This window comes from Puma concolor, chromosome A1 (genome assembly GCF_028749965.1).
Source record: "Puma concolor isolate L17-30 chromosome A1, mPumCon1.1.hap2, whole genome shotgun sequence".
Lineage (NCBI taxonomy): Eukaryota > Metazoa > Chordata > Mammalia > Carnivora > Felidae > Puma > Puma concolor.
Window position 1 is genome coordinate 63,079,310 of NC_141667.1, and position 20,293 is coordinate 63,099,602.

General features: G+C 52.2%; 1 protein-coding gene across 2 annotated transcripts in view; it reads right to left on the reverse strand.

The window, feature by feature from the left end:
- Window positions 1–434: 434 nt before the first annotated feature.
- Window positions 435–20,293, reverse strand: part of SH3PXD2B (SH3 and PX domains 2B) — a 103,137-nt gene continuing 83,278 nt past the window's right edge. Inside the window, exons 9-14 of one of the 2 annotated variants that reach the window (XM_086716278.1) lie at window positions 20,205–20,288; window positions 17,583–17,704; window positions 14,346–14,568; window positions 12,403–12,452; window positions 11,366–11,491; window positions 435–4,239 (exon numbers count right to left, since the gene is read on the reverse strand). In XM_086716278.1, the coding sequence (XP_086572404.1) occupies window positions 2,695–4,239; window positions 11,366–11,491; window positions 12,403–12,452; window positions 14,346–14,568; window positions 17,583–17,704; window positions 20,205–20,288 (2,150 nt within the window). In that variant the 3' untranslated portion in view covers window positions 435–2,694. The remainder of the gene's footprint in view (window positions 4,240–11,365; window positions 11,492–12,402; window positions 12,453–14,345; window positions 14,569–17,582; window positions 17,705–20,204; window positions 20,289–20,293) is intronic. The other variant, XM_086716204.1, reaches the window with a different exon arrangement.

The window sequence follows — 20,293 nt, forward strand, 5'->3', positions numbered from 1 at the left end:
TTTCTCTCCACCGCTCAGGGCTGATCCTATGCCCTCACCGGGCTGTCGTGAGGGTTAAGTTAAAGGAAGGAGTTTAAGCACCAGTGACCTGCCCTGAGCGTGGCATGGGAGTTTTAACTGTGGTCTTGGGCATTTTTCTGTGGGCATCACCTCAGGGGAGTTTTGCATAGGCTTCACCAATTGCTCGCAGAATGGTGGCCACCGGGCTGAATGCTGTAAACCTAAGTTCCCAAGCAAGGACAGCTAGGGAGAGCCACAGGGCCGTCAAGACCCCCTACTTCCAGTTGCCTGAGGAAGGGCCCACCACTGTGGCAAACGGAGCCGGCCCGAGAGAGGAGTCCTCAGGCCCTAGACGTGTCCTGAGCAAAGAACGGTGAACAGAGAGGAATGTGGTTTCAGTACCTTCGGTTCGCGTCAGAATAATACTAATAACAAAAAAGCAAATTCTTTCATTTGCAGGACCACTTCTGCCCACAGGGAGGTGGAACCAGTCTGTTCCCACCCAGCGGACCTTCGGGAGGAGGGAGCGGAGCCAAAGATAACCCCTTCAGTGGAATCAGCAAACAAAAGCCAGAGCTCTTAGAGCCGGGCTTGGAGCCACACGTATCCTGGTGTACCCAGTGCCTAGCACGTGGTAGGCACTCACAAAATACTTGGAAAGGTCAACGGAAGCAGAAGTGAATCAGCAAAAAAGAGACCGAGTTCTGTCTTTGGAAATGTAGTCAAATCCTGCATAACAGCTTCATAAAAGCTGTTTAAACCAAAGTGGGTCAAAAACTCTGAAAAGCATGCTACGGGCTCGCTCCCTTCCAAATGAGGGGATGTCAAAAATGTGGGTGGCCCTCTCCCGGCTCCCCCTTTCCCTGACTACTGTCCTTCCCCACGGTTCTGGGCAGAGGGCCAGGGGGCAAGTGGGCACCGCCAGAAGCACCCCGGGGCCCTGCCCAGGGTCCACGGACCGACTGAAGGAAGGAATAAAGACGCTACTGTGACTCAGGACGCTCCTTCTCCCATAGAAGCATCCAGAGCCCACGTGGCAGCGCGGGCAGCGGAGAGCAGAAGGGGGCTGTTTGCACAGAAGTCTTTGGCACTGCAGGGGGACAGTGGGCGTCCCTGGGAAAGCTGGCCCTGTGGTCCCCAAAGCATCACAGCAGACGATCACTGAATTGGAGATCGCCGAGCTGGATCCTCTTCTGCAGGGTAGGGTGGGTAGCTGTGCCTCCGTGAAGCATAGCTGTCCGAATGGGTGGAAGTGAGATGACAGGGAGGGAGAGTGCATGCAAAAAAAAAAAAAAAAAAAAGAAAGAAAGAAAGAAAAATTGCTCTGTGAATGCCAGAGAGGAGCAGGAAGCAGCAGCAGAGAGGGCCGGGAGGCGTCTGCCTGTGGAGATGCAGCTGCTGGCCCCTGAGCCAGCAGGGCCCCTCAAGGCTGGCATGTGAGACCATCTGAGCTCCCTTGGCTCCACGAGCTTTATCCCCCAGAGCGGGCAGCAGCACAGGAGGAGGAAACAGGGCCCTGTGGCAGCCGCCAGAGCCCTGGGCATCCCCGCGTTGCCGAGGAGTAGCTGTCCACGGTGTAGGGCAGCCTTCGGTGCAAGCTGTGATGGGTTGCAGGCGTGGTGGGTGTGGGAGCAGCTACTGGTGCCCACAGCACGAGGAAGCCCTTGGCCACCTGCTCCTGACACTGTTAGCTTCTTCCTTTCCCCTGCCTGGTTAGCCTCTTACTGGGGGGAAGGGCACCGGCACCGAAGTCACACTAGCTCGATTCAAGTCCTCGTTCTTCTTCTGCCCAGCTCGTGTGCCCCTGGGCACACTGAGTCTGAGGTTCTTTGTCCGTAAAACAGGTATACTACAAGAGAGGGTTGATGTGAGGGTTAAAACATGAATGTAAAGTGCCAAGTACAGAGTCTGGCACCTACTAGCTACTCACAAGGGGCATGGATTGTGATTAGCTCCTTTCAAACCGACTTTGCGATTCTTGCTCTATGGAGACAAAGTGAAATGCCCCATGGTGGGGCGGGGATTCCTATTTAAAAAGCCCTGCTGTGGGAAAGTGAAGCGTGCTGGGGCTGGGACCATGCCCTCAGGATCAGTCAGGGTCCCAAGACAGAAGATGGGAGGCAGAATGGCTCAGCAGACCTTCAGGTCCACTCCTGGGACAGCTGCATCTGGTCAAACCTGAGAGGCTCCCGGGCCCCGAGCCTCGAGGAGGACATCTCCTTGGGATTGGCAACGGAGCCAACTTCCAGGGGATGGAGTTCTTTCTGGTACCAGGCATTTTGGAAACTGAGTAAATAAAGTCACTGGGATTTTAGAAACACGGAGAAGTTGGGGGCCAGCCATCACGTACTGGGTGGGGTGCCAGCAATGAGAGACCCTTTCTGCAGTTTCCAGATCATGGGTTCTGGTCTTGGAGGCGTCGGGAGAGTCACGGTCCCGCTGCTAGGTGGCCTACACAGGGTGGCAATGCCACCGGCCTTAAGGCAGGGATGCTGGCTTGGAGAGGAAGCAGGGGGTGTGGCCTCTGACCCTCTGAGCCTCCAGGGAATGCTGTGATGGGAGGGAAGAAACCACAGTACTCCAGAGCCTTCCTTCCTTTGAAGCTGCATGAAGGTTGATAAATTAAGAGGCATATTAAATATGTGGGTAAAGCCAGCAGGGATGCACGGGACCGCCACACAGGGAAGGAGGTGGCTACGGCTTCTTTCTGAGATAGTTGGAAGGAATCCACCCTTCCCAGGAAGGGGCCCCGCTCAGGACCTGGCAGAACCACCAGCCACTGCTGTTCTTTTCCCGGACCTCGAACACCGTCCCCTCCTGGAAGCTGCTGGTATCTTCGTCTCCTTCAAAGTTGGCCACAGCCACATATAAAGAGTCCTTCGGGCCATCCGCATTGGGGAAGGGGGTTGCGGCTACTTTCTCCCTGTTTTCTCCCATCTTGCCCGCCATCCGTGGTACCGGACCACCTTTGCCTCTCATGTCGTCTTGGCCACCTGAGGAATTGGAAAGGAAAGGTTTGGCTTTAGGAGGGACCAGCAGGGCCCGGCCTGAGGCAGGAGCTGTCTTGCCTTCGTTGGCTTCCCGTTGTGGTCCTCTGACCTCTGGGAGGGGCCTGGAGGATGAGGTGGTTTTCTTGGGGGGCGGTGGTCTGCGGGGCAGGACCACGGGTCTCTGCGGGGAAGCCTCCTGCAGTGGGGCGGGCACACTCTTAGGCACAGGATCTGCGGTCTTGGCTGGCCTCGGAGGGGCTCTGCAGGACATCTCCTTTGGGCTGAGCCCATCCTGTTTGGCCGTCCTGTCCTGGGTGCGGCCAGGCCCGTCGCCTGGGAGGAAGCCCCGGCTGAAGGCTGCATCTTGGCCCCCAGCAGGCTGGTGGCCGCTCTCTCCATCTAGTAGGGGTTTCTCTTGGGACTTGGCAGGCCTCAGCTTGCTCCTGAGGTTGCAGATGTCTACTTGGTCTTCGCCCTGAGGTGGCTCTGTCCTGGGGGAAGGAGTTGGTTTGGGCCTAACCTGAGGTTTGGACTTCAAGAAGGGATTCTGGGGAACAACTTCCGGCTTCTCCTCTGGTGGCTCAGCTTTGGGTCTGGAGATGGGTCGGAGGTTGGGCTTCTTCACTTCCTTGGCCAAGACCTTGTGGCCACACTCCAGCCCCATCTCGTTTTTCAGCTGGAACAACTTGCTTTTGTCAGGTTTGGGCTCTGGTCTCCTGCTGTCTCGGGACGGGGGGGTGTGTTTGGCTGGAATCATGGGCAAAATCATGCCCGGAGGCTTGGGTGAGGAGCCCCGGAGCTGTTCCATCCTCTGCCGCCCCCTCTCCTGCAGCTCCCCTTCCGACTTGACGATGGATTCTTTCCGGGGAGGGAGGCTGGGCTTCTCCTCCAGGTCGGGGCTTGAGATCTCTTCGTAGCCTGCGCACGAGGACATGTCGGAAGACGCCTTCCTCAGGACCTCCTTGCCGCCCTTCCAGTCTTTGGACCACGGTATCCCGGAGTCCGCGGTACCATGTGGCGCGTCGGGCAGGGGCCGGGAGGGGCCGACGGCTTCACTGCCCGTGTTGTTCTCCGCTGCTGCTGCGTCCCCCAGACGGAGCTGGGTCACCTCGTTGGGCAAGGGAGCCAGGAAGTTGGGTCTTGAGGCATTGCTTGTCTTCTTATACTTGTCAATGAAGGTGGCTGGGGCCCACCCTTCCTTATCTTCGATCTGAATGTACCACCAGCCACTCAAGTTCTTCTCGATCACCTGGAGGGAAAGACAGAGGAGAGCATTTAGTAGGGATGGTTTCAGGGCCAGTGGACTAGAACAGTCTGGGAGAACCCACATGTGACTGGATTCTGAAAGCAAGGACTTTTCACTCAGCAGATCCCCAGACAACGGCTGCAGTGGACCATCTATAGAGACCTTACTGTGGGTCAGAAACATCTTACACGGGGCTAGGTTCTGGTCTAATCTTGGATATCCCCCAAAGCAGTCCTGGAGACATGGACTTGGGTACAAGTAATTAATCCGAGAGGTGATTTCAGGAGGTGCAAGTGAGAAAGTGGGAAAAGACAGCCAATTAGGAGTATGTTATTGTTTCGGGCCACGGGGGCTTAATCTGCCAGGACCCTTTGAGACCATGCAGAACTCATCCCAACTTGGGGGGTGGGGACATTTATCTCCTGATTCCTAGTCCCTGCTCCCTCCCACCACCCCCAGGGCATTAATCCCCTGGCCTCTCTGGGTGGTGCCCTAATGGGGGTGTAGGAGATGGGAGGCTGTCATATTCAGGGACCTGTGTGCGGCTGCAGGAGGGTCGGGCTGCAGGACAGGCCACCGGCAGTGTCTGCTCCAATTCCACACTCAGCTCATCTTTAGACAGAGGGGAACCTCTGCTGATGAAGGTAAAAGAAACTTTTATCTCCTCTCCTTCTCCCTCTGGGACAGACACCCATGGGTGGAATCACCCATGGTATTTAAGATCTTATGTTTCCTGTCTCCTTTTTGTTCAGTATCATATGGCTGAATTGGCTGGAAGGTGTGTATGTTGCATGTTATGGGCTGAAGTGTGCTCTCCTCTCTCCAAATTCATAGGTTGAAGCCCCAGCTCCCATGTCTTAGAATGTGACTGCATGTGGAGATAGAACCTTCTAAGAGGTAATTAAGTTAAAATGAGGTCATATGGGTGGGCCTTGATCTAACATGACTGGTGTGCTTATAAGAGGAGATTAGGACACAGAGAACACACAGACTGAGGGACGACCACGTGTGAACACAGTTAAGAAAACAGCGGTCTCTAAGCCAAGGCGAGAGGCCTAGCGAGAGACCAAATCTGCTAACCCTTTGATCTTGGACTTTCAGCCTCCAAAACTGTGAGGAAATAAACCTCTGTTGTTTAAACCACCCAGCCTGTGACATTTCGTGGCAGCAGACTAAGCAAACCAATATTCTGCAGTTCCCTGGCAGGCCCCCTCCACAGGAGACCTGATTAATGCTTGCAACCGCTGTGTGAGATGGGGATTATCATCCCATTTTACAGATGCAGAACTGAGCCTCGGGACAACTGAGGGACTTGCAGAGGGTCTTGCGGAAAGTTAATGGAGGAGGCGGGAGCGAAAGGCAGGTGTGTGCGTTCCAGAGCTGGAGCCTTTACCACTACGCGACCATGGCCGCCGGGAAAGGGGACCTGTCTGGGGAGGAGCTGTATTCGAGGTGAGAAAGTGCTGGGGGCAGAGAGGGCCACGGGTGCAGTCCTGCCGCCGCACTCCTCAGCCCAGCCTAGCGCAGGAGGCAGAGGCCGGGTTCTGAAGCCCGCTTTGTGGGTTCCAGTTCTGGCTTCACCTTTTATCGCCTGCGTGGCCCCGCACAAGCCGCATGCTTGAGATTCCACAGCGTGAGATGGAGGACGGTGGCGAGAACAAGAACACCCCTTACAGGATTTTCAGGAGGACTGCATAAGCGAATGCACACAGTGGCCCTTGGTCAATGCCAAAAGGTAAATGTTTCCTATTACTAAATTACAGTGGAGATCACTGACAAGGCAGGATGCATGTGACAAGTGTATATTTAACAAGCCCTGCTGGTCTCTCAGAAAGGGTATTGATACAGGCAAGCCCTTTGCGTGAGGGTGACCAGCATCTCCCTGACACCCAGTGGCTCTGGTAATAATTAAAGGTGACTCTGGGCATACAAGTCACTGTCGGCACACCCACGAATTCAACCACTCCAAGCGTGTACATGAGAAAATGAAAACAGGACGATAATCGCGGCGAAATACATCAATGAGGATTTGCTAAGCTTACGCTCTATGCAAAGTCCTACGGCAGAAGCACTCAACATGTGTGTTCTTGATCACAACTTATGGGAGTTTTCATTTACCAGAGGGAGGCCGAGAGCTATCATGAATAAAAGCCAATGCCAAATCACAAGAATGAAGGGGAAGGAAAAAAGCCTGGGCTTTAACGCCAGAGACGCCTGGGTTCAAATCCCAGCTCCACTTACTAGCAATACAACCTTGGGCAGTGGACCTAACCTCTCTTTGTCTCAGGTGCATCTGTAGAATAGGCTGAAGATATCGACCTCTTGGGACTTCTGTGAAGACTGTTATCAAGGGCGTAAGGTCCCCGGCACAGAGAGGTGCCTCTATCATCATCAGCAGCAACAGCAGCAGCAGCCGCACATGTTTTGAACATACACAGACCACGCAGGCAAGTAAGGTGATCCTGGGCATCGTGTTGGAACACTGTGGCTCCATTAACGAAATCTGAAGGCTAAGATGAGATTGAAATGAGCCAGGAAGCAAAGTGGGGGAGAAAGTAGAGGATACAGAACTGCTCATGAGAAAAGAATACTTGGGTAAGCCAAAAGCTTTAGTGGCTTCCCACCGGAGGCCCCCAGGCTACCACTGGCAGAGCCGTATGCTGACATCATGGAACAATGAGCAGTTAAGTTTCAAGGTTGGGTTATGTCTGTGTTTTCTGGAAAAGAATGTCGGGTATGTGAGCTTTTAAAATGGATCAGCTTTAGCAAAGAGAGACAGGATAAAGGCCAGAAATAAAAAAGGGGACTGGTTCTAGTTGAAGTGGGGGGTGGAGACTGGTGGGAGGCACCCCAACACCCCCAGGAAACTCCAGGGATCCATGAGCTCCCGGCTGCACGCAGAGTCAGCCCTCAGCTTTGGCGCATGGTCCACGACATCCTGAGCTGCGCTTGGCTGATTTCAGAACATTCTGAGCCAGGTAGCGGTGGTGCCTGTCGGCAAATATTGTTTGCCGATATGCTTGAACAACGGTGTGTGTGTATGTGTGTGTGTGTGTGTGTGTGTGTGTGTGTGTGTGTGTGTGTGTGTACAAAATGCTGGAAACTTATTGTCTTGAAGGAGAAGGTGGTTTTATCATATTTTTCAGCACTCCGAGGAAAAGAAAACCAAACCTTTATACTATGCAAGTTGGATTTCTGGTTTCGAGAGGAGGGTGAATAGCAGCTTCCCCTCGATGCGAAAAAGCCAGGGAAATAAATGAATACAAAGCCAAGCTCAGAAGGAGGAAGGGGAGAAGTTAGCAGACCAGGAATTGTGAGGACTCACAGATGGACAGAGGCAGCAGAGGGAGGCTGTGGCCCAGGGCTGCTGCAGGGGTACCTGCCACCAAAGGTGGAGCAGGGCTGAGGTCCGCCAGACTTCAAGGTGGGGGAGCCTGGGAACAGGGTGCCCAGGAGCAAGCAACAGGGGATTAACTGAGATACCAGAGCAGAAGCAGCCAGGTTGGTTGATTCCTCACAGCCCTTCTTGCCATTCTTTTAGGGCAGGCAGAGTAAAGAAGGTGATTGCTCATAAGTGGAAATGGAATGTGAGAGCTTGGGTCAGAGAGACCCCACACTATTCAGTGGCTGGCTTGGAAGTCTCCAACCTAGCGCTGGAACTGGTGGGAGCTGACCAGCACTTTGTGTACAAGCCCCCTCTGGACTGTCTGACTGCTGCCTCTTCTTGCACAGCCCAAGGCAAGTACTAACACCATGAGAAGAACGGAAATAAACCAACAGCACTGCAAAGGATATACGGCTGAGAAAAGAGATAATGGACTGTAACAGTAGGACCTTAAATTCAACATATTTAATATTCTCAGAGCATGACGGAAGGGCATCGAATTTGCGAAAGAACAGGCTCTGCTGAAACAAGAACAGGCGCCCGGGAAAAAGAATCATTACTGCACTCTCAGAAACGCAAATAATTGTGGAAATAAAACCAGCAACAGACTGAACTGTTAAACAGCAAATGAATGAACTAGAAGATGAGGCACAATGCTGGGGCACCTGGGTGGCTCAGTCGGTTGGGCAACCGACTTTGGCTCAGGTCATGATCTCCTGGTTGATGAGTTCGAGCCCTGCATTGGGCTCTGTGCTGACAGCTCAGAGCCTGGAGCCTGCTTCAGATTCTAGGTGTCCTTCTCTCTCTGCTCCAACCCCGCTTGTACTCTGTCTCTCTCTGTCTCTCAAAAGTAAATAAACGTTAAAAAAAAAAAAAAAAAAAAAGATGAGGCCCAATGCTCCAAGAAGGCAGCAGCAAGGGACAAAGATGGAAACGTGAAGAAAAAGTCAGGAGACGTGGAGAACAGGGCAGAAGGTCACAAAGCTGTTTAATAACTATTCCAGGAGGAAAGAATAAAGAGGGTGAACGGAGGCACTATTTAAAAAAGTAAAAGTGGGGAGCTCTCTAGGAAGATCTCGAGGCCTAGATCAAAAAGGCCCACCACAATGCTAAGCAGGTAAAAATAAAGAAAGTCACACCTAGACGCACTTTTGTGAAATCCAAGCATTTTAAAGATAACGAGCTCCTGCGAGAATCAGAGAAATGACAGATTTTGAACGAGAGAATAAGAATTAGGTAGGTAGTAGCTCGTGACCAGCAGCACTAGATGTGAGAAGAGAACAGAGTGATCTATGCAAAGTGCCAAGGGAAGGGAACTTTCAACTTGGATTACAAAACCCAGTCACTGAAGAAGAAGAAAACAACACTCATCTCTCATTATGTCAAGAAAGCATGTACAGAAGTGATGCTGTACAGATTATGTCAAGAAGCATGTACAGCTTGCTCTCAGCTGAAGACTGAGACATAGGGCCCAGATAAGCCATACAGGGTAGGGAAGGGAAACCAATGTGAATCAGGGGAGGCTTCCTAGAGGATTTAAAGAATGAATTTGATTTTGAGATGCCAAGTTCAGTTCAAAAAATGGCCTTCAGTGCCTTTTGTTTGTTTGTTTACTTATTTATTTTGAGAGAGAGAGAGAGAGAGAGAGAGAGCGAGCACACAAGGTGGGGAGAAGTAGAGAAAAAGAGGAAGTGAGAGAAAATCCTAAGCAGGCTCCACATGGTCAGCACAGAGCCTGATGCGGGGCTCGAACTCATCAACCTGGAGATCATGACCTGAGCTGAGCCACCCAGGCCCTGAGTGCCTTCTATGAGAAGGCAGGTGGAGTGCTAGGAGCTGGGTTAAAGCAAGGTCAGTCCTGGCAGAGAGAGTAAGAGAGCTGGAGAAGGGCCAGCTTGACCAGTGGGGTTCACAGAAAAGCTGTGGAAACAGGCTTTGGTCGGAGACACAGCCTGGGGTGTGAAAAGATGCTAGGAAGAAGGCACATGTTTCATGTCGAATCGGATGTATAGGTTTTACAGCAGCAAAATGGGGAACTGGGCATAGAATGATCTTTTAGCACAAATCAAGATGCCTTGAGTTCTCTGTAGATATGAAGTTGGAAAGGCCAGAAAGGCCAAAAAAAAAAAAAAAAAAAAAAAAAAAAGGCAAGAGGAACAGCTATGAAGTCTTTTTAGAACTTTGTGGGTATTTCTGCTTTCCCCTTAGTCTGTCTACCTAGATTGGGATTTGCATTTTATAAAATTAGCTGGAGAGACTTTAGCTCTCTGCAGATAGCCCCCCCTCAATGGGCTGAAAGACATTTGGTTGAGGATGACTTTCTGGAGATGCCTGGGAAGAATCGGTGGTGGAGAGGCCCAGGACGCAGCACCTTCGGGGAGCCACCTTCTGCTGAGCTGCCTGGGCAGCTGCCCCAGGGCATGAGGGGAAAGAGAGAGAGAGGCAGGAAGTGTCAGAGTGGGAGGGAACCAGCAGGTGCTTTGCAGAGCTCTTAGAGAGTGATTCAAGACCCTCAGGGCAACCACACTTGTGCACTGGCTCAACAGTCATCCATCTACTGCTTATGTCCTTCAATCAGCCAAACGTTCACTTCTAAAGCACCCACTACGGACCAGCCCCAATGCCAGGGCTGTGGGTAAGAATGAAGAAGATACTCCCTGGCCTTCTGAGTGTCAGGCAGGAGGCTAGTGGGGAGACAGATTTTCACTGAATCGACATTTCTTGCAAACCTACCACGTGCCAAGCACTGTGCTAGCTGTAAGGACACAGGAGTGAAAAACAGATAAGGTGCCCGCCCTCCCAACATTCCCAAATGTCCAGCAGATGGCTAACAATAGGAGGTTAACAGTCCTGGCTCAAATCTGGAGACAGACATGGGTTCAAATCCTGCCTCTGCCACCTTTCAGCTGTGTGACTTTGGACAGCACCTTTTTTCCTGAGCCAAAGCTTCCTCATCTGAAAAATGGGGATTGTGAATGGTCCTGCCTCACCAGAGTAAATGATTAAGAGAGAGACTGTGTGTGAAGTGCTGAGCTCAGTGCCTGGCAGCTGACTGCTACAGCATTACTTCCAGGCTCTCCGGGAAATACGGGCAACAGCCTCAAGCTCTGACTCCACGAGGAAAGGAGAAAGAAATGGAAGGAGAGAGAGGATTTGTGTTGGCCTTGGTGCAGGAACAGAGCAGACAAGCAAAGGAGCGGGACGAAAAGGAGAGAGAGAAGCAAGAAGGGAAGTAGGTGGTGATAAAAACAGAATACAAGGCAGACACAAAAGATCACATAGTGTATGATTCCACTTTTATGAAATGTTCACGCAGGCACAGCAACAGAGACAGAAAGCAGATTAGTGGCTGCCTAGGGCTGGGGGCGGGGGGGCCGAGAACAGTTGAGGGGAAACAGGGAGCGGCGGCTAATGCATGCAGCCTTTCTGTTTTGGGTGTTGAGAACGTTCTAACACTGAACGTGGTTGCACAATTCTGTGAATATACTAAAAAACACTGGATTGTATACTTTAAGTCAGTGATGTGTATGGTGTGAATTATGTATCAGTAAAGCTGCCACAAAGAAAGGAGAGAAGGGAGGAAGGGAGAGAGGGAGGGAGAGAGGGAGGAAGAGAGGGAAGAGGGGAGGAAGGAAAAGAAGAAGGGAGGGAGGGAGGGAGGGTGAGGAGAGAAATGAGAGAAGCAGGAGGTGGTGCCGTGGTTCAGGAATCACAAGTAGGCAAAGGGACACCAGGTCCACTCACCTCGACCTTCAGACCCGCCTGGAAGCTGATGCCATCAGGGATGGTTGTCTGGAACTCAGCAATAGTGTAGTACTCTTCCTCCACTTGGGGTGGAACGGGAGGCTTGGGCAGGTTAAGACCTCGAGGCTGGCACAATTAAACACAATGCTAAATCCAGGGTAAGTCCATTGCCATTGGCTGAAGGGGGGAGGCGCTAAGGGTCAGGGGCACACAATCACCCTCGAGGGGAGCTGGTGGACCCATTTGGATTCTAAGGGACAAAACACAGAGGACCATCTGTGCAGATCATCTCCTAGATGGTTCACTGGACCATCAGCTTCAGAGTGAGGAGGAGAAACATGGGACATTTACCTACAATCATGAAAATCTGGGGCAGGACAACAGTCTGAATTCAAGAGGCAGTGAGGGTTGTGGAAAGGACACGGGCTTGCAGGTCAGACCCATCTGGGTTGGAAATACTGCTTATGCGTGCTGTGCACCTTTGGACAAATCACTTCCCCTTCTGGAGCCTCAGTTTCATCTCCTGTAGAATGGGTATCTACCTGGTGGGATCACTGTAAGCATTCAATAGGTCCACGTAATGAAGCACCCAGCACACTGCAGGGTGCCCAACTGGTGCTCAATAAATGGTAGAAGGCTCAACTTTCAAAGTATTGGTTAGAAAAGGTACCTAAAGAATTAAAAACAGAGTCTGAAAGTAAAATACCAGAACGGCACCACAAATACTTATGCCTCATCCCAGCTTTGGTTTCGAGTTACCTTCTCTGAGAAGACTGACCTACAATAAAGCAAAGTGGGCTCAGGAAGCAGAGGGCACATCCTGAGACCTAACCGTGGCAGAGCCATAGGTAACTTGCATCACTCCCAGGGGACCCTAGCCTTTCCCCCTTTGACCAGACCAACACTTGTCTGGTCTGCGACACTTGTCCAGGCAGCTGTGTGGAGAGGCAAGAGAACATCTCTGGAAAGGGCAAGGTGGGAGTGAGGGGCCAGATTCGGATCAGGGCCTGGCTTCCCGGCAGCAAGGGTCCACTTACTATGGTCATATCTCGGCGAGGAGGGGGTCTCTGCCTCATCTTGGGCGATCCTACAAAGAGACGAGAGCTTACTGCACACACATGCAGAATTCTGCAGATGGAATTCTTCAGGGGGACACCAGGCAGGCATTCGTGAGCTGCTGTGACCCTTCTTGTGGGAAGAAACAGCCTGACTGGGAAGGAGCCGCTCAGACTTGGCTTGGGACTATGAGGACTGCCCGTGTGCCGGAGCGGCGTGCGGCTCTCCAGACAGGCCCCACGATGTAGGCTTCGGTGGAACACAGGCGTGGTAATGCCTGCCTGCCACCCAGGGGCAGTGGCAGAGATGAAAGGAAAGGGTGCAAACGAGGCCGGAGGCACCTGGTGGGCGTGCAATGTTAAACCACACGTAAACAGAACAAACAAATGTGGGCTGACGACATCAGGGGTTTCTACTCTGGAACTGGGCTGCCCTTGCTCTGAGTCTCAGGCTCAGGAGGATGACTGCGTAATGGTCCAGGCTCCTGGCTCAAGGCGGAACATGTGTCGTCCCCTGAGCTGGCTCAGCACAGGTCCACACGGAGGGCAAGTCTGGCAGCTGGGATGTGCTAATCTCTTAAATCCCCATCTCCCCTGTCTTCTGTTACAATTAGTTAGCGATGGAGTTTTAGCCTGCCTATGTAAAGACTGCACTTCCCAGACTCCCTTGCAGCTAGGTATTGCCATGTGACTAAGTTCTGGCCAGGGGGACGTGACAGAGTGGAGAGCACGTAACTTCTGAGTCAAGTCCTCCACTCCTCCCTGCCTTCTTCACTGGCTGGACTAGTGGGGCACCACCCTGGACCAGCAAGATGAGGGCAACACAAGATAGCATCTAATAAGACCTTTGACTGCACAGAGCTGCCCCAGCAGCCCTGGAGGCAGAGCCGGACAGCTTTGTGAGAAAGAAATGAACATCTAAATGATCTGAGGCCCTGTTACTGGGCGGCGGGGGGGGGGGGGGGGGGTGTGAGGCAGGGGTAGGGAGAGTTTGCTTGAGCATCGGAACCCATCTCCTAACAAAGACATGGGGGTTCAGATTCTTATTTGCTCAGCGTTAATGGGAATCCTGTGCTCTTGGCCATGATAGATTAGAATCACAGAAGCCAGGGGCTGGCCAGAACCCCCGCCATGGCATGCCAGTGTTTTTTTTTTTTTTTTTCCTGAGACATCAGCTGAGCAGAGAATGGAGAAATTCTTGAGTTTCAAGAATTCACTGACTTTTACGAGTTTGCTGAGCTGCTGTAAACAGTTGGAGAAGTCTAGCTGGGCCAGGGGACTTTCCCAGCAGACGGCTTCCTCCTGCCCTGCACAACTGGGGCAGGGTCACGTGCCTGGGGGTTGGGTCCCATGCTCGCTGCAGACAACAATAAGGAACCCATACTCTCAGGTGTGTTGGGAACATTCAATGGAAGCATATATACAGAAGGCTTTGGAAAGTAAGATGCATAAAGAACTGTTGTTCGAGTCAACTCAACGCAAGGTCAACAACTTCTGGCTCAGAAACGAGGCCCTAAAGAGAGGGCACAGGTGTTGGGGTCAGGTGGGCCTGGGTTCAAGTCCCAGCCCTACTGTTTACTAGCTGGGTGGCCCTGGACAAATCACCTCATCTCTCTGGTTCCTAATCTGTAAAACAAAAGTAATTTAGTCCCTCTGAGGTCGTTACAAGGAGCCAATGAGACTAATTGTAAGATTCCTGGTACATAGTAGGGCTTGAGAGATAGAAGCTATCACGATCAGCGCAAGATCGTGGAAAAACCATGGTCTGGAACAAGCTCCCCAGGGTTTCTGGGCCTGTTTTCCTGTCTACAGGATGTTGGGCAGCAGGGCTGTTGTGAGGATGAGGGACACGTGAGGAGCTCTGAGCACGGAGCCTGGCACATAGTAGGTCCTCAGCCCCCGGAGCTCGGTGGGGCGTCACTCACTCTGCTTGATGTCGCTGTCGGGCCCCGGGCGGCCTTCAAACCGGCCGTCCCTCTGGTTGTTGAGCAGCTCTCTCTCCCTGCCCACCGTGCTCTGCTGCCGGGAAACTCCGTCCAGGTCGAGAACGCCGGTGTGGGCGGACGAGCCGGGGCCCAGCTTCGGGGGTGAGGGCTCCCCACTGCTCTTCTTTAGGTAGGAGGCTGGGGCCCAGCCCTCTTTGCCCTGGTACCTGGGAAGAGGAGGGATGCTGGACAGGCTGCTCTGCCAGACGCACAGAAAGAAGCCGTGTTCCTACCACGCACAGCACTTCAAGTCCCAGACGGCAGGAACGATGGGCCAGAGGCCCTTGCTGACCTCAGCTCGGCATTCAAGGCCTTTCCAACCCGCCCTCTGCCTGCCTCCCCAGCCTCATCTCTTAACAGCAACCCCCATGCCCCTCCTACTGCACAAGACTTGCAGTCTCCCAAACACACCACCATCGTTCACTCCGGCGGCCTCTGTTCTTGGAAACTCTGTGTCGGGAAAGCCCCTTCCCACTGTCCTTCCTGTTCTTTCTTCCCCAGCTCTGCTTACTGGTCATTTCCTTTCTCAAGCCTTTCCTGAGCCTCACAGAGAATGAACCCCTTCCTCCACGGTGACCCAGTGTCTCCCGCACACAACACCACCCTAGCACCTGGGACACACAGTGCACTCAGCTGTGGCGGTTCTGTCTCCCCAGCTAGAACATGAGCTCCTGGGGTACGCTGCACCTGACTGATCTCTGTGTGGCAAGAGCCTTGGTGCCAGGGAGTTGAATAAAGAAATAAAAGGACAAGTGGACAAACTGCCCATGGGCCTGGCAAAGGCGAGCAGCCATAAAGCTCTGCTACACTCACTGTCCCGTTACAGTCATCGCAGAGATGACAACAGTGATAACTGCCACTTAGTGGGCACCTACTATATGCCAGTCTGTTCTACCCACTTTCCCGCTGTTGACATACTTCACGCATCCAACCCTGGGAGGCGGCAGAAACGGACTGAGACCTAGGCAGTTGGCACCAGTCTAGTCTCTGCTCCTAACCTGTTTTGCTGCGTCTTCCCAGCAGCCCCAGCTTCTGGCACAAAGCCTGGCACAGCCAGGGCATGGCTCCAGTCACACTGGTTAACATGTAGATTAAACATGCATTCAGGGGGCGCCTGGGTGGCTCAGTCGGTTAATTGGCAGACTCCTGGTTTTGGCTCAGGTCACAGTCTCAAGTTTTCGTGAGTTTGAGCCCCACGCTGGGCTCTGTGCTGGCAGCATGGAGCCTGAGAGTCTCTCTCTCTCTCTCTCTCTCTCTCTCTCTGCCCTTCCCCCACTCATACTATATCTTTAAAATAAATAAACTTCAAAAATAAAAAATAAAAAAACAACCACCATGCATTCAGCTGGTCAGGAGCTGGTTCCACGACTTGCTAAGAGTCAGCTGTGGTCACTGAACTGCAGAGTGACCGAGACCCTGATGGACAGCTCACTGAATTCCAAAGGATTCAATGAATGCGATCGCTTAATTCTCTGCACAACAGAGCTCAGTTTCATAGCATGAGCTGAGGGGTCAAATTGGACCAGAGGGGTGCTGGAGCCTGCTTGCACCAACTGGTGAGCGTCAACTGCGTTAGTCTCTTCCAAACTCCACATTTAGTGACGTTGCACGGGAGGCTTGGAATCACCCGGTGGGACTATGTACACTTTGGAAAACACCACAACTCAAGGGTAGTTTTCCCTTGAGAACCAGATGTCAACTATTTGCAAGCACCCCGCTGGTCTGGCCCACATAATGCATGCCCACACCTCTGGGGGAGAGTGGAAGAGACCTGAATGGCTGGAGATGATATATGGCAAGGCCAAATCTCTCATCAAGAATCACTTCAAGAACTAAACAGCACTGTGTTTCAGTGACGACAAAGGTCCTTTCTAACTGGAAGCCAATTTACAGGAGACAGAAATCTGCAGGATTTGATGCCTTTCAATCTTAAAATATCTTCTGAGAGGGAGCCAATCTTGTCCTAACTGGAAAATGTCATGCTACCTAGAATCCAGGCCCTCGGCATGAGACAATTCACTGTCTGGGGTCACAAAGCCACAAGCAGAGCAGCACACGTAGAGGTGAGTGGCTCTGGGGTGAGAAAGGTACAGGTTTAAATCCTGGTTTGTCACTTTCCAGCCTCAGCTGAACCTTCAGATGATGGCATGTGTCGCTGACATCCTACCGCAACCTCAGGAGGGACCCAAGTAAGTCACTCCTTGAATTCCAGAGCCACTAAGTTTTGGGACAATTTGTAATGTAGCTGACACCATATGCACTCAGGATATGTTAGGTGTCACTGTCACTACTCCTGCTTCAAACCTCAGTTCTGTAGACCCTTCCCAGGAAGCCATCCTGCCCCCCCTGAGCTCAGGAGCTCCTCTTCTGTGCTCCAGAGTCCCCATGCATCACCACCCTGCCGGGGGACTGAGCCTGCCTGCTGTGCCTGCTGGTGTGAACCTCCGTGTCTTTCTCACTGTTGACTCCCCAACTCCCAGAACAGGGCTTGGCCCAGTACAGATTCTTGGTGTTTGTTGAGTGAATGAATGAAATGCCACAGGCTGAACCCCGATGAATGGCCCTAATATCCTGCATCACATTGCTGTATAGACACCAGGTCCCAAGGACTTCTTTTTTTGCCCTGATGTCTTGTTGCCACTGCCTGCCTCCTAAGGTAACCAAGGAGGGGTTCCCAGGACTAACACTGGTGAAGTGGCAGGCAGGCCAGGAGGAGTTGGCACTCATAGGGTTCTGATTGCATCACATAGGCGAAAGAGCTGTGATAAAAGAGTTCGAAAGCTGGCCTCCAGCTTATACTACTGAACTCTGAGATGAGGGCAATTTTTGGCTCTAGGATGAGTTGCGGTCCTGTGGTGTTATGCATCCTGTTGGGGTCACAGCAGGGCTGGAGTGGGAAATCACCCGCACAGGGCAATGCAGCGTCTCCTTACGAGAAACACATGGGGGTGGAAACCAGTCTTGCTCAACAAGGTTACCGCTATCTGTGGTTTGGGGCCTTTGGAGGTTTTGTCTATTACGGATTTTTAGAGAAGGATCTGGATAGGGAGGGAGTCTAAACGGCACCGAGGAGAAGCATCCTTTTGTGGCTCAGGCCAAAACCTCATCCCATCCATCTGTAATCACTTACAGACCCCCTGAGCAGCCAGAGACCATGTGACCACTCAGTTGCAGCAGGTACCTGATCTTCCACCAGCCTTCCAGGTTCTTCTGGATCACCTCCACCACAGCCCCTCGCTCTAGATTCATTTCATCCTGGTCGCGAGCTGTGTACGGGTAGATGACTGTGTACTTCTCCTCTGCAGGGACAAAGGGATGCTGGGTTAAGTCAAAGACAGTGAGAGTCCTGGGATGCTGACGGCCAAGGCTGTGATACATGAGACGCCCTTGCCCACTGAAAGGAAGGATTTCCTCCAGAAATTTCTGGGGACCCCCTAGGCCCCCATTTAGGCCTGGATGACCCTGTGCAAGCAGCAACAGGACACAGGTCAGGTCCCAATCCCTCTGTCCCTCTGAAATCCCTCAGGGTCATGCAGTCATCCTCATCTTCCTCAAGGTCAAAGCTGTGCTTCAAGGTTACTTTCCTTGACCTTGCTTTATGCAGTATTCCAACTCATGGCAATCTCATCCCCCTTACCCAGGTTTATTTTTTTCCTCATACCAGGAATTACCTTCTAACACACCATACAATTTACCTGGTGATTGTGTTTTGTGTCTGTGTTCTCTGCTAGAATACAAGCACCACGAAGGTAGGGATTTGTGTCTGTCTCAGTTATTCCTCTGTCTCTAGCACTGGGCACGGTACTGGCAATACTGTGTAACTATTTAGTACATTAGTCAACGTTTAGTAAATGAATAGTTCCCAAAGGCCTGGTGGGAGCCACCTAGCTCATGCCAGAGGGGTGAAGTCATCTGTGGCTCCTCCACATTCTTGCCGGTAGAGGGTTCAGGGGTAAGCTAGATTTGGCAACAGATGGTTTCAGGCTGAAATCCCTACCAAGGAGGCTACAGCTAGCAATTTTCTTTCTTCCTTTAATTTTTAAAAGCAATTGTCATTACCTAGTGGGTAACTGACCTTCATTTTTCATTAATTATTTTCAAGCCGCTGGATCCAACCACGCCTGAAGCTTCAATTTTATTTTTAATATTTTGTTTTTTTAATTGAGATATTAATTGACATTTAACACTGTATTCGTTTTAAGCGTGTCACATAATAATTTTATGCACACACATGACCGCACGCGCGCACACACACGTGTGCACAGTGAAATCACTGCCTGCTTCAACTTTCGTTAATGTGACTGGCGTGCCTTCCACCTCACTCTCAGTGGTGCCTCACTCTTTCCCCTCAAAGCCATGGGACTATTTCTCAGGCTCTGCTTGGAGGACTGCTCACTGTCACAAGCTGGCAGGGCCCTCCGGAGAACAAGAGAATAGCTCCCGTGCTCAACACTGTCAGCAGGGACTTCTGAGACAGAACAGATGAGTGTCCCCAGGGACCCTGAAGAGGACACGGAAGGGCTTTCCTATTTAGCTTACATTCCGGCCCCCAGGGAGTGACCGAGCCAGCTGTGGGCTGGTGTTGATGGCCAGCATGTTGGGGCCGACTCTCTTCTCTTTGGGAAAACACCACAAGCTGTCTGTGGCCTGCCCAGCTGGTGTCGAGGGAGGTGGAAAACACAGAGGGAGTTTATTTATTTATTGATCTAGCCCACTGACCTGCTCTGTGGGGGCTGAGCTGACTCAAGTTGCAGATATCCTGCGTACAGCAGAGTCAGCTGCTCCCCTCACTCATGGTAGCTGCAGGGTGGGTGCGGGTGCTGTGAGGAGTGCAGGGGGTAATTCAAACCCGTAGGTGCACAGAAGTTCTCTCTGGTTGGGTGGGAAGGGTTGCTGCTTCAGTCCTAGACTAAATGCTGTCAGTCCTACGGGCCCTGGACTCCTGGGGGCCCACCACTCACCTGAATTAAACACGGAGATTCTCCGGCACCCGGAGGCGCTCTCTGGGCTCCATGAAACACTTAGTGATCCCGAACAAACCTTACAGTGGGAAACCTTGCAGACTGCATGGCAGGTGCCCGCTGACACTGCATGCTTAGCGTCCGTCTGCCCTTTCTCTGTCGCCACTACCAGCCTCCATCCACATGGTTTGGGTAAGGCTGACCTTACCACTGCCTTGGAGGGACGGGGAGGGTGCAGGACCCCGACCTGGCCAAAGTGCTGTCTTCCCCTGGCCACTGTGATTGGTTCAGGGATAGCATGTGGGTCGGTCAGAACCAGTCCCAAGACTTGTGTTGAAGGAGAAGCACTTTCTTTGGTAGGTATCTCTGAAAGGTGCCTGGAATTGCTGTCATGAGAAAATGGTGTCGGCAAGGTAGACAGCAGAGCAGAGGGGAGGAGAGTTAAGTCCCAGATCCCCATAATGTTTTCAAGCCCCTGGATCCAGCCATGCTTGAAGCTAGTCCTTCCCCAGACTTTTCAGTGATGAGCTGATACATTTCCCTTTTGGCCTAGGACAGTTTGATGTGGGTTTCTTCCCCTTGTGATGTGTCTGATAAAAGAAACAGGTCACTGGCTCAGCATTATAGAGGCCCCAGGCATTATTTTTCAACCTGGTAAACTTTAGAGCCCCAGGCCGAGAAATACTGCCCAAACCTACATACCAACACACACAGAACAGGCAAGGTCACGGTTTCTCACATGCAACAGGCATGGGCAGTCCCCGAGCAGGAAGACGCATGCAGACGCAGGGACCCAGCTCCAAACACTGAACAGGGAAGAAAACCCCAAGGTAGGCACCTTGACGCCAGCTGATGGCATACAAGTCCCCCAGAGTCCGGCGGCGGCCCACAGGCCGGGGCAAAGACCAGTACCTCCATGAGACTGGA